We start from the raw sequence: 15309 nt of genomic DNA on the forward strand, positions 1-15309 counted from the left end.
TGTGTGTGTATGAGGGTGTGTGTGTGTGTGTGTGTGTGAGGGTGAGAAAGGAAGCCAACTCCACACATCTGGAACATTTCTCTGTATTTATAGCGTCTCCATGGTTACATTCACTGCTGATGTGGGGGGAGGGGCTGCGTGGACGTCATGGATGCTCCAGCAGCCTTCATGGATGAGATGAGCTGGGTCCAGCTGTGATCTGGATCCAGCTGACTTGCTTCTGTCTTTCTAAAGGAGCAGGACTAAGGGGGCGTCGCCATGACGACCACTTCCTGCCAACATGCACATTAAATCATTTGCATCTTTTTCTCTTTCCTTGGCTCAGACAAGCGGACGGATCCGACTGCCGCAGCTCCCAGTCAGACCTGAGCAGCCCAGAGGAGGGTTGCCGGGACACCGATGGCGGCTTCCGGAGACGAGTGAAGAGCGGGGCGCGTGCAGGCGGAGGTCATCAGTCACGTGCACGAGAGGGACGTGCAACAGTGTGAAGGAGGTGAGGAAACGACGCGCCGGGCAGCTTCAGCTGACGGAACCCTCTCAGATAAGCTGCCTCCTTCCCGTGAGCGTTGGCGTGCCGGCGTGATGCGACCACCGCGCCACACCGGCCAGACGGATGGACGTTCGTTCGTGACAGCGACAGTCCGTGAAGGTGAAGACGACGAGGACGACGGCGGCGAGCGAGGAGGAGGAGGAGGGGCTTATTTGGAGAGAGCTTTCTGTGCCTGGTGCCTCTGGTGTCTGTGAGCCTGCCTGTTGGGGCACAGGGGGATGGACTTTAGAGCGTGGCCAGGAAAGAAGAAAGACAGTGAGGACGGACGGACCCACCTGGTGAGGTCCTCTATGTCCACCAACATGGCGTCCTGCTCCACGTGCAGCTCGTCTCTCAGCAGCAGCAGCTGCACCAGCTCCTCGTTCAGACCTGCGTGAGCAGCATCAGGCTTCAGCCCGCCGTTCTCTGGCCAGAACATCAGCTTCATCTCCATCGGCGCTCTACTCACTCTGAATCTGGGCGTGGAAGTCGTTGGTGATGACCTGCAGCTGTCCCAGGCTCATGTCCCTCATGTCCCCGCGCCTCAGGTTCCTCTTCATCAGGCCCTCGCTGACGTGGGGCAGGTGGGGAAGCTGCGCGTGTGGACAGACACCGATGAGGAATTCACAGCGCACATCATGTCTGCAAGAAGGGGGGTTTCTAACGAGCGCGCAGACGTGCACACGCACGTCCCCCCCGTCATGTGCTGTGAGACAATGTGCTGTGAGACAATGTGCTGTGAGACAATGTGCTGTGAGACAATGTGCTGTGAGACAATGTGCTGTGTCCACCTCTTGGATGGTGGGTTTGAGGATTTTATTTTCATGGAAGACAAAGAGCTCGTTTGATTCTCAGACTGACCAAATCAGCGACAGGTGAGCGTCTGTGCATCTGGATCTGCCGCTCCACCTCCACCTGCATGCGCGCCATCGGCCGAGCCAGAGCCAACGCCACCCGCGCCTCCTCCTGCAGCCTCCTCTGGACCCGCCAGAACCCGCCACAGTCATCCAGCGGGTCCGAGTCCTCCTCCGCCGTGTCTCGGTCCGATAAGGAAGAACTCTGCTTGCTCTAGAGAGGAAGTGGTTGGAGGTTTAATGCGGGGGAGGGTGTGTTGCGTAACACAGGTGAGAGTGGGGGATGTTGCGTAACACAGGTGAGAGTGGGGGGTGTTGCGTAACACAGGTGAGAGTGGGGGGTGTTGCGTAACACAGGTGAGAGTGGGGGGTGTTGCGTACCACAGGTGAGAGCGGGGTGTCCAGGCTGGTCTCTGTCCTGCTGTCCTCTGCATCGCTGTCTTTGTCGCTGCTGCTGTCATTGATGAAACACACCTGCAGGTTGACGCCGCTCTGCTGCCTGAGAGCAACAAAAACAACCAATCAGGAAGGTTGTTCTTCACTCCTTCATCCGAGGCTGCTTTGATGTGAAGCTCCAAATTTCCCACAAATGACAGTGAGATTGTTTCATAGTCACAGAGACTCTGAACACCACCTTCAGTTTAACAGGTTTAACTGGACCAGCAGAAGGTCCAGTCGTTCCACCTGAATTTCTGCAGCAGAACATTGTTGTTTGGGCCTTCTCTCTCTCTCTCTCTCTCTCTCTCTCTCTCTCTCTCTCTCTCTCTCACACACACACACACACACCCTACAGTGTGTAAACCTCAGTCTTTCCCTGAGCTCTGAACACCATTGAATGAACTTCTGACCAGCCCTTGTGAAATCAGCCATGACAACAGTAACCAGCTGGCCACACTGGTGGAATTTCCAGCCCTGGTGAAGCCCTGTCTCCACTGGAGGTCACCTGATCATCCATCGACAGCAGCCACTGACTCGTAGCAGCGATCACTTCCTCTTTCTGGCACACAGAGACCAGACAGAAACACATTCAACCAGCATGTTTCAACATCAAAGAAAGCAGCCCTGCTGAAGGTCAAAGCAGCACAAAGGAAGCTTGTCAGGAGCAGCTCGTTGCCCCGGCGACGCTTCACTCAACATGATGTATCACGAAGGTGTTCCCACAAACCTCAGCTACAATCACGAAACTGCAACTTCTCAGGAACCAACTCTACAACACGAAAAACCCTTTCAGATCTAAGTCGTGTCACAGGCGTGCTGAAATGTACAGAAATGTACAGCATTATTTCAGGAAGATAAACTGAAAAGATTTTTACATTGAATACATATATAGAAAAACTTCAATATAGAAATATACTATATCTGAAGCTCTAGAATATCTGAAGCTATAGTCTATCTGAAGCTATAGAATAACTGAAGCTATAGTATATCTGAAGCTATAGTATATCTGAAGCTATAGTCTATCTGAAGCTATAGTATATCTGAAGCTATAGTATAACTGAAGCTATAGTCTATCTGAAGCTATAGAATATCTGGAGCTATAGAATAACTGAAGCTATAGTCTATCTGAAGCTATAGAATATCTGAAGCTATAGAATAACTGAAGCTATAGAATAACTGAAGCTATAGAATATCTGAAGCTATAGTATAACTGAAGCTATAGAATATCTGAAGCTATAGAATAACTGAAGGTATAGAATATCTGAAACTATAGAATAACTGAAGCTATAGTCTATCGGAAGCTATAGAATATCTGAAGCTATAGAATATCTGAAGCTATAGAATATCTGGAGCTATAGAATAACTGAAGCTATAGTCTATCTGAAGTTATAGAATATCTGAAGGTATAGTCTATCTGAAGCTATAGAATAACTGAAGCTATAGTCTATCTGAAGCTATAGTATAACTGAAGCTATAGAATATCTGAAACTATAGTATAACTGAAGCTATAGTCTATCTGAAGCTATAGAATAACTGAAGGTATAGAATATCTGAAATTATAGAATATCTGAAGCTATAGAATATCTGAAGCTATAAAATAACTGAAGCTATAGTATAACTGAAGCTATAGAATATCTGGAGCTATAGAATAACTGAAGCTATAGTCTATCTGAAGCTATAGAATATCTGAAGCTACAGAACAACTGAAGGTATAGTCTATCTGAAGCTATAGAATAACTGAAGGTATAGAATATCTGAAACTATAGAATAACTGAAGCTGTAGAATAACTGAAGCTATAGTATATCTGAAGCTACAGAACAACTGAAGGTATAGTCTATCTGAAGCTATAGAATAACTGAAGGTATAGAATATCTGAAACTATAGAATAACTGAAGCTGTAGAATAACTGAAGCTATAGTATATCTGGAGCTATAGAATACATGAAGCTATATAATAACTGAAGCTATAGAATATCTGAAGCTATAGTATAACTGAAGCTATAGAATATCTGAAGCTATAGAATAACTGAAGGTATAGAATATCTGAAACTATAGAATAACTGAAGCTATAGTCTATCGGAAGCTATAGAATATCTGAAGCTATAGAATATCTGAAACTATAGAATAACTGAAGCTATAGAATAACTGAAGCTATAGTCTATCTGAAGCTATAGAATATCTGAAGGTATAGTCTATCTGAAGCTATAGAATAACTGAAGCTATAGTCTATCTGAAGCTATAGTATAACTGAAGCTATAGAATATCTGAAGCTATAGAATAACTGAAGGTATAGAATATCTGAAATTATAGAATAACTGAAGCTATAGAATATCTGAAGCTATAAAATAACTGAAGCTATAGTATAACTGAAGCTATAGAATATCTGGAGCTATAGAATAACTGAAGCTATAGTCTATCTGAAGCTATAGAATAACTGAAGCTATAGTATATCTGAAGCTACAGAATAACTGAAGGTATAGTCTATCTGAAGCTATAGAATAACTGAAGGTATAGAATATCTGAAACTATAGAATAACTGAAGCTGTAGAATAACTGAAGCTATAGTATATCTGGAGCTATAGAATACATGAAGCTATATAATAACTGAAGCTGTAGAATAACTGAAGCTATAGTATATCTGGAGCTATAGAATACATGAAGCTATATAATAACTGAAGCTATAGTCTATCTGAAGCTATAGAATAACTGAAGCTATAGTCTATCTGAAGCTATAGAATAACTGAAGCTATAGTCTATCTGAAGCTGTAGTATATCTGAAGCTATAGAATAACTGAAGCTATAGAATAACTGAAACTATAGAATAACTGAAGCTATATAATATCTGAAGCTATAGAATAACTGAAACTATAGAATATCTGAAGCTATAGAATAACTGAAGCTATAGAATAACTGAAACTATAGAATATCTGAAGCTGTAGTATATCTGAAGCTATAGAATATCTGAAGCTATAGAATAACTGAAGGTATAGAATATCTGAAGCTATAGAATAACTGAAGGTATAGAATATCTGAAATTATAGAATAACTGAAGCTATAGAATATCTGAAGCTATAAAATAACTGAAGCTATAGTATAACTGAAGCTATAGAATATCTGGAGCTATAGAATAACTGAAGCTATAGTCTATCTGAAGCTATAGAATAACTGAAGCTATAGTATATCTGAAGCTACAGAATAACTGAAGGTATAGTCTATCTGAAGCTATAGAATAACTGAAGGTATAGAATATCTGAAACTATAGAATAACTGAAGCTGTAGAATAACTGAAGCTATAGTATATCTGGAGCTATAGAATACATGAAGCTATATAATAACTGAAGCTGTAGAATAACTGAAGCTATAGTATATCTGGAGCTATAGAATACATGAAGCTATATAATAACTGAAGCTATAGTCTATCTGAAGCTATAGAATAACTGAAGCTATAGTCTATCTGAAGCTATAGAATAACTGAAGCTATAGTCTATCTGAAGCTGTAGTATATCTGAAGCTATAGAATAACTGAAGCTATAGAATAACTGAAACTATAGAATAACTGAAGCTATATAATATCTGAAGCTATAGAATAACTGAAACTATAGAATATCTGAAGCTATAGAATAACTGAAGCTATAGAATAACTGAAACTATAGAATATCTGAAGCTGTAGTATATCTGAAGCTATAGAATATCTGAAGCTATAGAATATCTGAAGCTATAGAATAACTGAAACTATAGAATAACCGAAGCTATAGAATATCTGGAGCTATAGGATTTGCCACCTTGTTCTGGGTGTGTTTTGAAGCTGAACCAGTTCTTGTTTCTTCCTCAGAACCATTCTATTCTCACTGTCCAATCAGAGCTGAACGTTCGCAGGTTTGGTTTCTATTTTTGTGCTGATCAGAAAAACCATGAAATTCTGGGAGCCTTCACTTCTTTTGATGGATCATTTGAAGATTTTTGATCTGAACCGAGCTGATAATCCTGTCGGTGTCGTTCATGTTCATGCAGATCAAACCTGCAGCGCGCTGCTTCGACAGACTCTCTCCATCCCAAACTCACCGGGAGGATGGGCCCTTTCTGCTGCCGCTGGTGTAGATGACTGGCTCGTCGTCATAGAAACTGCCAAGGGCAAGTTTCTGCCTTATGGACTCCCTCTCATTCCTCTGGGCCTTCCGAGGAGAAGAAAAATGACATTAATACAGGAAATGTCAGGAAAAGTGCTGTTGCCATCGGCTGCTTGATTGATCAAGTGCGTAATCAGGCACGACGAGGAGGACCTGCAGAGCTGAGCGCTGACATCAAAGCCTGAATATGCTGTAGCCATCATGCTAGCTTAGTGGAGGAGGTGAGATGAAAATGGAACAAACAGCATCTTAACAGATCTGGATTCAGCTTTAGGATCACATCCACACGTATAAATCAGACTCCCGACGGTGGAGCGTTCTCTGGTGCTGCTGTCGCCATAAAGCATCAAGTGGGGGTGTGAAATGTGGTGGGCCCCCAGGAAGAGAACGTCCTTGTGGTTGTGCTACAATCAACTCCAGGCTGTATTTGCCACCTGTTGAAAAGGGCACGTTGTCCCGCTCAGGCTGCAGAGCGTGAAGGAACGTGGCTGCTCTCCTTTACTAACACATCAAAGAAAATAGATGAAAGACATTATCGATAACAGCATAACAACGATTCGGAGTGAATAGCATCCAGGCTATATCCTTGACAACAAGAAAAGAAAAAAAGCTGATTCCTTTTCCCAGCAGCAACAGAAGTTGAAGGTCTTTTTTGACCACTAAAATAGGAATTTCAAAACCATCCCAACACAGACAGCAGCCATTATCCAGTCAGGACTGGTGAAACTGCAGAGTCATTCTCGTCCGGCTGGCAGCTCGTCTCTGTCCAGATCTTTTCTGGATCTTAAATTATATCAAACCAGAGTGAATCAGAAGGTGTAATGCTTGATTTTCCATTCTGAAACATAAAAAAGGCATTAAAACTGGCATCAAACCAACGGCTGCCAAACGTCCTGATCGGATGACTAGCGGTTTATCCAGACGCACACATGGTCGACATTTGATTCATCATTCATTTTGTTGTTCTAAAAGTCACCATGTTAACGCCTCGATTTGGGATTCTGGGCCATAGAAATTAACTAGATTTCTATAAATAGCAAATATGAATATAATAATACATAATATTACGAAATAAATAGCTCAAAACAGCACATACGGGACAGACACACACACACATGCGCAGCATCACAGGTCTGTCGTGGCAGCTTCATCAACATGATGGATACCTGTCAGGGAAAGCTGTCAGGATGAGGCCACACACAGCGAGAACATCCCTCCCCAACACCAAAAGCATTCAAAGGCAGCGTCACACACCTGGTAAACACGTTTCTCCTGGTGCACCATCCTTCAGCGCATCGTACTGCAAGAGCCGCCCTTCCCTTCTACACACTGCAGTGAAGCCAGACCCAGGAGACCCTCTCATATACTGCAGCTCCGGGCAGGAGAGCGAGGGAGGCAGGGAGGGGTAGAGAGTGGGCAGAGACGGAAGTGGAGGAGGAGGGAGGGATGGGAGGATGGAAGGAGGGAGGGCGGGAGGATAGAGGGAGCGCTGCTCACTGCTGCCACAGCTCCTATCTCTGATCCTATCTCTCCCTCCATCTTCATTATATTACCCTTCTTTGTCCCCTTTATCTCTTGTTTTTAATAAAAGGAACGACAGAATGGCCTGTTGGGGGGTGGCTCACCAACGGAGGTGTGTGAGGCGCTGGGCTGAAAATCTCATCTGAACAATGCACCATCCAAACACTGACAGACTTTAATGAAAACCACTCAAAGCACCGAATCGTCTCTCAGATTCTGTGTTTGCGTCATCTCCACACGGAATCTCTTCCAGTTCACAGACTGGTGTGATGAGCCGCAGCAGAGATGTGCAGGGTGCCGAGGACACGCACAACCACACAACCACACAACCGCACAAGCGCACAACCAGCCTTTGGAAGCCAATCCATCATCACATACTGCACAACAAAGGTAAACATGCATCTATACTACTGACTCGGAGGTGCTGGGAAGCCTGATTTGCCAACCACTGTGGGAGCTTTGGGCCTGGCCTGTGCAGCTGGAGCAGCCCAGCTGCAGCTCTTCACCATGTACCCTCTCTGTAGATCACAGTCACCATCATCTCCACAGTCCTCCCACCAATCGTTCTTGGCCCTTTGTGAAAAACCCTCTCGGTCTACGTGAATGTAGATGTTGAAGTTTTCCATCAAACCATATCGTGTTGAGCACCTGCACGGAAAATCACCTCTGAAGACATAGATCCCTGAAATGATCCATGTGGCTGTGATGATTCCAGACTTATGCAGATAAATCTTTAATATTTTGGGTCAAAGAAATCACACCTTTGCTGTAAAATGTAAACTGAGGCCTGAGAACTCAAAAGCAGCAAAATAAACCAGAACAAGCCAGATGTAGACGACAAAAGGTCGACTGCTTCTATGAGGAAGGATCAACAAGATCTTTGCAGGATTTCCCCATTTTGAACTGTGTAGACTCAGGTTTATGTTTCTGACCTGTACTGGTCTAGTAGAAAGGATGCATGGATGGATAAGTGAGAAGAGACCAAAAGGTGGCAGTAATGCAACAATCTGGATGCCAACAGCCCTGAGAAGCAAAAGAAGTGTCTTTCATTCCATTAAGTTGGTCAGTTTACAATGTTTGAGGACCATTGTAACATAACTTACAATTTTGCCTTTTTATGTCACATGAGAACTCAAACTTCTCAGGGCAGCTGGATGAATAGAATCAGAGCTGAGTCTCTTCACTACAGCAGCCCTGTGAGTTGATGACCTCAGATAATGATTTGGCCTCTAATTGACTGCATGAACACATTGGATGTTTGGAACCCATGTAGTAAACAGTAATTTCCCCTTGTGTTGAATGAGGCCTGCATCTTACACCTACAAATTTACATTAGATGTAGGAGTTTTCTACAATACCAAACAGGCCATTGTGATGCTGTCAGTGTTAGCCTAACCATCCAGTTAAGAATCAAAAAGCCTCAAGAGGAAATGGCATTGCCTTTGTACAATATTTGACAATTAGGCACTGTACTGAGTGTGAGTAGCATTACATCTCAATGAGTTCCCAGTCACTGCTAAAGCATGAGAACATCTAATCTCAGGAATGCAGCCAAGTCATGACAGCATAATCCAAAAGAAATTTTAAATGAACCTTTTAAAGAGGTAAATCACAAGTCAGGACACATTTACTCTGGATTTTCACTTTATTGGTCAATACATGTTGAAAAGATCAGTAACATGCAGCTCCCTACATCTTTGAAAGGCAGTGACAAATTAAGAATGGTATGGCAATTTCATTGGAAAATTAAAGGGAAATTTAAATGGGGGGTGGTTGGGTTTTGCTGGAGGGATGGGAAAAGGATTGAACACAGGTGGAACATTGTATTGGTAAGGGAAGGGATAACCAGGACCAAATGGAGGCATCGGCTGATTAGGCTTTGTTTTAACTGGGAACGCACCACCTGGTGGAAACATCGGAAGACCCCATGGATAGGGAAATTGTATAGGATTAAATGGGACCTGTCCACCAGGGCTTGGCAAAGTACTTGTCTGAGATGGAGGTATGGTTGTGGTTTTTGGCATCGTGGTTGGGTAAAAATAGGGATTCCAGAAAGGCAGGTTTGGGAACGGCATGGCTTGAGGCATCTGCCCAGAAGGAAGGATCCAGGGGGGATGTTTGACCTGTTGAGGCATCTGAAAAGGAAGGTTCCAGAAAGGATGATACTGAGGCTGTGACACCGGTGGGGGGGTTGTGGCAGCAGCTTGCATAGGAGGTGGCTGACCCCATGAAGACATTGGACACCACAGTGAAAACTGTATGTTGTACCAAAGCATCGGCAGCACGTAGTATCCACCCTAGGAAAGAGTTCATATTTCCTCAACAAATGCTGATGTTATCCAAGCATTTGATCAATCAGCTAGCCTTACCGTGATAATCATGAAACAGCCATTATAAGGAACTACCATGGACAGTGAAGGGGAATTCCACTGTGTGTCATAGCCACAAGTGGAGGGGACATTGGGTAGTGGTACAGGCAGTCCAGAAGCTCCTGTGAAAGATGAAACCAGAATTTACAAAACCATTTAAACAGCTGAAATTAAACCACTTGCACATTTTTACTCCAATACAATCTGAGCAGACATCTTGAGGGTCAAGGACAAGTTTAAAGACTTGGGCTTCATCATTTCCACCCCTGTTCATAGCTTCCCAAGCCAGCAGTTCTCCTTGAAGACATGGTCTTTTGGGCTTCTTGCTGGACGGGGGTGGAGAAGCCTCCTTTCCATTTCATGGAGGCAAGAGCAGCACAGTTGGCATTTTCTATTGCCAGCCATTTAAAATGTTTACCCAGCTCACCGTGCTGTTATGACAGGTGAATTGGCATCATGAGCCCCCAAAGACTGCATGGAAGCTTAATGATTTACAAAACCAGAGCCAACTCACTCAGTCCAAGACTAACCAAGTTATTTCACCCCTGCAGGGTAGTAGACGAGACAAATTCACCTGGATCCATCGAAAACTGCTGGGCATCGGCTCCCTGAGCCATGAACTTCATCTTGTTCAGACCGCACAGCACAGAAGGGTTCATGAACTTCATGTTATCGGGAATGTTGGTTTGGAGGCCTGTTAACAGAGATTACAGCTGAGTTAGCCATGTCCGAGTTGAACAAAGTATGAGTCGGTGATCCTAACCTGGGTAGTCGCCCTGGTAGTTGACGTCCCCCTCTGTGGAAGAGGGCGAGATGTGGGCTCCATCCTCGACCGGCGCGTCGACTCCGGACGTTTTGTCAAAGATATTCCCGAACACGATCCTCCCGGGCTTGAAATCCGCCGCTGCTGCGCTTTTTTCTGTTTTACTCAGCCGAAAACTTTCCGCCGTTCGCGCAAAATGCGAAACGAAGAACAGAATCACAGCCAAGCAAAGAGAGGAGCGCTTCCTTTTTCCTTTGGTTGCCATCGTAACTCCTGGAAACAACACACTGATGCCTGAAGCGGCACTTTTCAAGCGTTCAGCTGCGGGTTGATGACTGATGGTCATTGGCTTCAGCTGCAGCGGGTTCATTGTCCATGTAAGAAATATGTACAAACATCTGTTTTCATATATAGGCTGTATCTGATGTGTAACAGTTTCTGTAAATCTATTTACAGTACAACCGTTCCTTCCACATAAAAAACAAAACTGAGAAGAACTGGTTTGTGCGCTGTGCCCTCTGCTCTGGAACTCAGCAGGTTTCAGCTCTTTTCACTCATTGGTGCATCACAGTGGTGATGGGATGATGATACCTCAAGGAGTGTTTTGACACACGACACAAACTGTGTCGGCACTGTATTGATACTGTGTTGGTCACTCAATACTGACCCCTGCAGTCGTTAAAATCATTGCAGGTAAATTCCTTGTTTGTGTAAATGCTAAACTGAGTTGGTATGTAAAATATAGCAAATTTGAGTTACAATTCAGAGTCACAATTTTTAAATCACTTCAAATCAAATAAATCTTTATTTATATAGTGTCCTATACAATGAAAATTGTTTTGAGGCGCTTTCCAGAATCCCAGGGCCTGAGAGGAGAGGATGGGAGGGGAGAAGGAGAAGGAGAAGGAGAAGGAGAAGGAGAAGGAGAAGGAGAGGAGGGGAGGGAGAGGAGAGGAGAGGAGAGGAGAGGAGAGGAGAGGAGAGGAGAGGAGAGGAGAGGAGAGGAGGAGAGAGGAGAGGAGAGGAGAGGAGGGGAGAGGAGAAGAAGAAGGAGAAGGAGAAGGAGAGGAGGGGAGGGAAGACCCCAGCAGCCTCTAAGTATGATAATTTGTCTGTCTATGATAGTAACTGGAACTACAGAATTAGTGATAATAAGCTTTTTCAAAGAGGAAGGTTTTAAGTCTGACCTTAAAAGTAGCGATGGAGTCAGCCTCCCGTACCTGGACAGGGAGCTGGTTCCATAGCAGGGGGGCCTGGACAGGGAGCTGGATCCATAGCAGGGGGGCCTGGACAGGGAGCTGGTTCCACAGCAGGGGGGCCTGGACAGGGAGCTGGTTTCATAGCAGGGGGGCCTGGACAGGGAGCTGGTTCCATAGCAGGGGGGCCTGGACAGGGAGCTGGTTCCACAGCAGGGGGGCCTGGACAGGGAGCTGGTTCCATAGCAGGGGGGCCTGGACAGGGAGCTGGTTCCATAGCAGGGGGGCCTGGTAGCTAAATGCTCGGCCCCCCATTCTACCCCTAGAGACTCTGGGAACCATATATTTTTCTGAGGCGTCATCGCTAATTCAGAAATCCAAGACCACTACGTGTCTTTTAGATCCCATCCCAACACACCTGTTGAAGGATGTTCTACCACTGATAGGCAGTTCTATCCTGGACCAGATCAATGGTTCTTTAGTGTCAGGTTATGTACCCCGGTCCTACAAGGTGGCAGTGATTAAGCCGTTGCTTAAAAAACCATCACTGGATCCTGATGTCTTGGCAAATTATAGGCCAATATCCAACCTTCCTTTTATCTCTAAAGTTCTAGAGAAGGTGGTGGTGACTCAGTTACTGGAGCACCTGCAGAGGAACAGCCTGTTTGAGATGTTTCAGTCAGGCTTTAGAGCTCACCACAGCACAGAAACAGCACTTCTTAAAGTCACTAATGATCTTCTCATAGCTTCCGATCATGGACTGGTCTCTATGCTGGTTCTGCTGGACCTCAGTGCTGCTTTTGATACAGTTGATCACAGCATCCTGTTACAGAGACTGGAACATGTGATTGGGATTAAAGGGACAGCACTAGACTGGTTTAGATCATACTTATCTGATAGATACCAGTTTGCCCATGTCCACGGCGTTCCCTCCTCATACAGTAGGGTTAGCCATGGAGTTCCTCAAGGTTCCGTACTCGGACCAATCCTCTTCACATTGTACATGCTTCCCTTAGGGAACATTATTCGGCAGCATGGGATAAATTTTCATTGCTATGCTGATGACACTCAGCTCTATTTATCCATGAAACCCGAGGAGACAGAGAAGTTAGTGAAGCTCCAGACCTGTCTTAAAGACATAAAGTCCTGGATGTCTTCAAATTTCCTCCTCCTTAACCCAGGAAAAACTGAGGTCATGGTGTTTGGTCCTGAACCTCTCAGGGATAGATTAGATCACATGATCACTCTAGATGGGATCTCATTAACATCTAGTCTCTCTGTGAGGAATCTAGGAGTAACTTTTGATCAAAATCTCTCCTTCAACTCACACATTAAATTAGTCTCTAGAAGTGCCTTTTTTCACTTGAGGAACATCTCAAAGATCAGGAAGCTACTGATGCAGCCTGATGCTGAAAAGTTAGTCCATGCATTTGTTACTTCCAGGCTGGACTACTGTAACTCCTTATTATCAGGGTGTCCAAACAACTCTTTAAGAAGCCTCCAGTTGATCCAAAATGCTGCAGCCAGAGTTCTGACAGGTATTGACAAAAGAGATCACATAAGTCCTGTAATGGCGTCGCTTCATTGGCTGCCCGTTAAATTTAGAATAACTTTTAAAACCCTTCTTCTGACCTACAAGGTCCTCAGAGGCCTAGCTCCATCCTACCTGGAGGAGCTAGTGATACCCTATCAGCCCAATAGACCGCTCCGCTCTCAGAATGCTGGTCTACTTGTGGTTCCCAGAGTTTCTAGGAGTAGAATGGGGGGCCGAGCATTTAGCTACCAGGCCCCCCTGCTTTGGAACCAGCTCCCTGTCCAGGTACGGGAGGCTGACTCCATCGCTACTTTTAAGATCAGACTCAAAACCTACCTCTTTGAAAAAGCTTACTGTTACTAATTCAGTAGTTCCAGTTACTATCATAGACAGACAAATTATCATACTTAGGGGGTCGTCTAATCATTAGGTCACATTCTAGCTATGCTGTTATAGGCCGAGGCTGCCGGGTCCGGAAACATGATCACCTGACAGGCCTCTGTCACTCCACTGGGTCATGGTTTCCGCTCCTTTCCTCTCCTCATCAAGCAGACTAGTTATGCTGATTCTTGTGTAGTTTTTCTGCTTCTCCCCCCCCCCCTATCTATTTGCAGGTATCACTGCCATCGGAGCTGCATAATGACCGCCGGCCCCGTTGAAGTGATTGTGCATATTTTTTGTGTGTGTTTCTGTGCTCTGTGCCTCTCCTCTCCTCTCTCTCCCTCTCCTCTCCCTCTCCTCTCCTCTCCTCTCCTCTCCTCTCCTCTCCTCTCCTCTCCTTCTCCTTTTCCTCTCCCTCTCCTCTTCTTTCCTCTCCTCTTTCCCCTCCTCCTCCTTCTCCTCTCCTCTACCTCCCCTTCACTCTACCTCTCCTCTACCCCTCTCCTCTCCTACCTATCCTATCCTCTACCTGTCCTCCCTCCTCTCCTCTCTCTTTACCCAGCCGGCCATCAGCAGAGGGTCCCCCTACATGAGCCTGGTCCTGCTCAAGGTTTCTTCCTGTTAAAGGGGAGTTTTTCCTTGCCACTGTTGCTTGTCTGGGGTCAGGCCCTGGGATTCTGGAAAGCGCCTTGAAACAATTTTGATTGTATAAGACGCTATATAAATAAAGATTGATTGATTGATTGATTGAACCACAAGTAGACCAGCATTCTGAGAGCGGAGCGGTCTATTGGGCTGATAAGGTGTCACTAGCTCCTCCAGGTAGGATGGAGCTAGGCCTCTGAGGACCTGGTAGGTCAAAAGAAGGGTTTTAAAAATTATTCTAAATTTAATGGGCAGCCAATGAAGAGACGCCAGTACAGGAGTAATGTGACCTCTGTGGTCAATACCTGTCAGAACTCTGGCTGCAGCATTTTGGATCAACTGGAGGCTTCTTAAAGAGTTGTTTGGACACCCTGATAATAAGGAGTTACAATAGTCCAGCCTGGAAGTAACAAAAGCATGGACTAACTTTTCAGCATCATGGTGGGTCAGCAGCTTCCTGATCTTTGAGATGTTCCTCAAGTGAAAAAAGGCACTTCTAGAGACTAATTTAATGTGTGAGTTGAAGGAGAGATTTTGATCAAAAGTTACTCCTAGATTCCTCCCAGAGAGACTAGATGTTAATGAGATCCCATCTAGAGTGATCATGTGATCTAATCTATCCCTGAGAGGTTCAGGACCAAACACCATGACAATGGCAATTTCAAAATGTATTTAGCAATAGAACCAATTCAAGATACAAATATTACAGAGCTCCGGGCCAGTTCATAACCCTACAATAACAGAGTCCATTGCCAGGGCAGGAAGTCTGACAACCTAACTATCCCTTGACCCAGTCTTTTATAGAAACACAGATGTAAATGATTGATGCTAATTCAGTCCAATCCAGTCCTTCTTGGATGACCTCGGCTTCTTCTTCCCGTCCCATTGGATGCTGACACAGTCCTCGTTCTCCGTTGTCTCCCAAATGGCCAGTTCAAAGTTCACCTTCTTG

The 15309-nt window shown here is 44.9% G+C and overlaps 2 protein-coding genes across 5 annotated transcripts in view; both read right to left on the reverse strand.

Moving 5' to 3' along the window:
* Nucleotides 1-67: 67 nt before the first annotated feature.
* On the reverse strand, nucleotides 68-7360 carry zgc:153615 (uncharacterized protein LOC777747 homolog). The gene is made up of 7 exons (XM_057057964.1): nucleotides 7203-7360; nucleotides 5884-5993; nucleotides 1765-1882; nucleotides 1391-1597; nucleotides 999-1122; nucleotides 826-919; nucleotides 68-750 (listed from the first exon to the last, which is right to left on the reverse strand). Exons 1-7 carry the CDS (start codon nucleotides 7230-7232, stop codon nucleotides 699-701), a joined length of 735 nt encoding a protein of 244 aa, XP_056913944.1. The 5' UTR covers nucleotides 7233-7360; the 3' UTR covers nucleotides 68-698.
* Nucleotides 7361-9095: 1735 nt separating this feature from the next.
* The window catches only part of selenot1a (selenoprotein T, 1a), a 28147-nt gene continuing 21933 nt past the window's right edge, over nucleotides 9096-15309 (reverse strand). For 2 of the 4 annotated variants that reach the window (XM_057057949.1, XM_057057950.1), the window contains exons 7-10: nucleotides 10602-10956; nucleotides 10413-10532; nucleotides 9839-9960; nucleotides 9096-9766 (exon numbers count right to left, since the gene is read on the reverse strand). Coding sequence is in view for 2 of the 4 variants with exons in the window: in XM_057057947.1 (XP_056913927.1) it covers nucleotides 9185-9766; nucleotides 9839-9960; nucleotides 10413-10532; nucleotides 10602-10866 (1089 nt within the window). In the remaining 2 variants the exon portion in view is untranslated. Of the gene's footprint in view, nucleotides 9767-9838; nucleotides 9961-10412; nucleotides 10533-10601; nucleotides 10957-15309 lie in introns of those variants that run through there. The other 2 variants (XM_057057948.1, XM_057057947.1) reach the window with 2 other exon arrangements.

Source organism: Takifugu flavidus, chromosome 15 (assembly GCF_003711565.1).
Source record: "Takifugu flavidus isolate HTHZ2018 chromosome 15, ASM371156v2, whole genome shotgun sequence".
NCBI classification, from domain to species: Eukaryota; Metazoa; Chordata; class Actinopteri; order Tetraodontiformes; family Tetraodontidae; genus Takifugu; species Takifugu flavidus.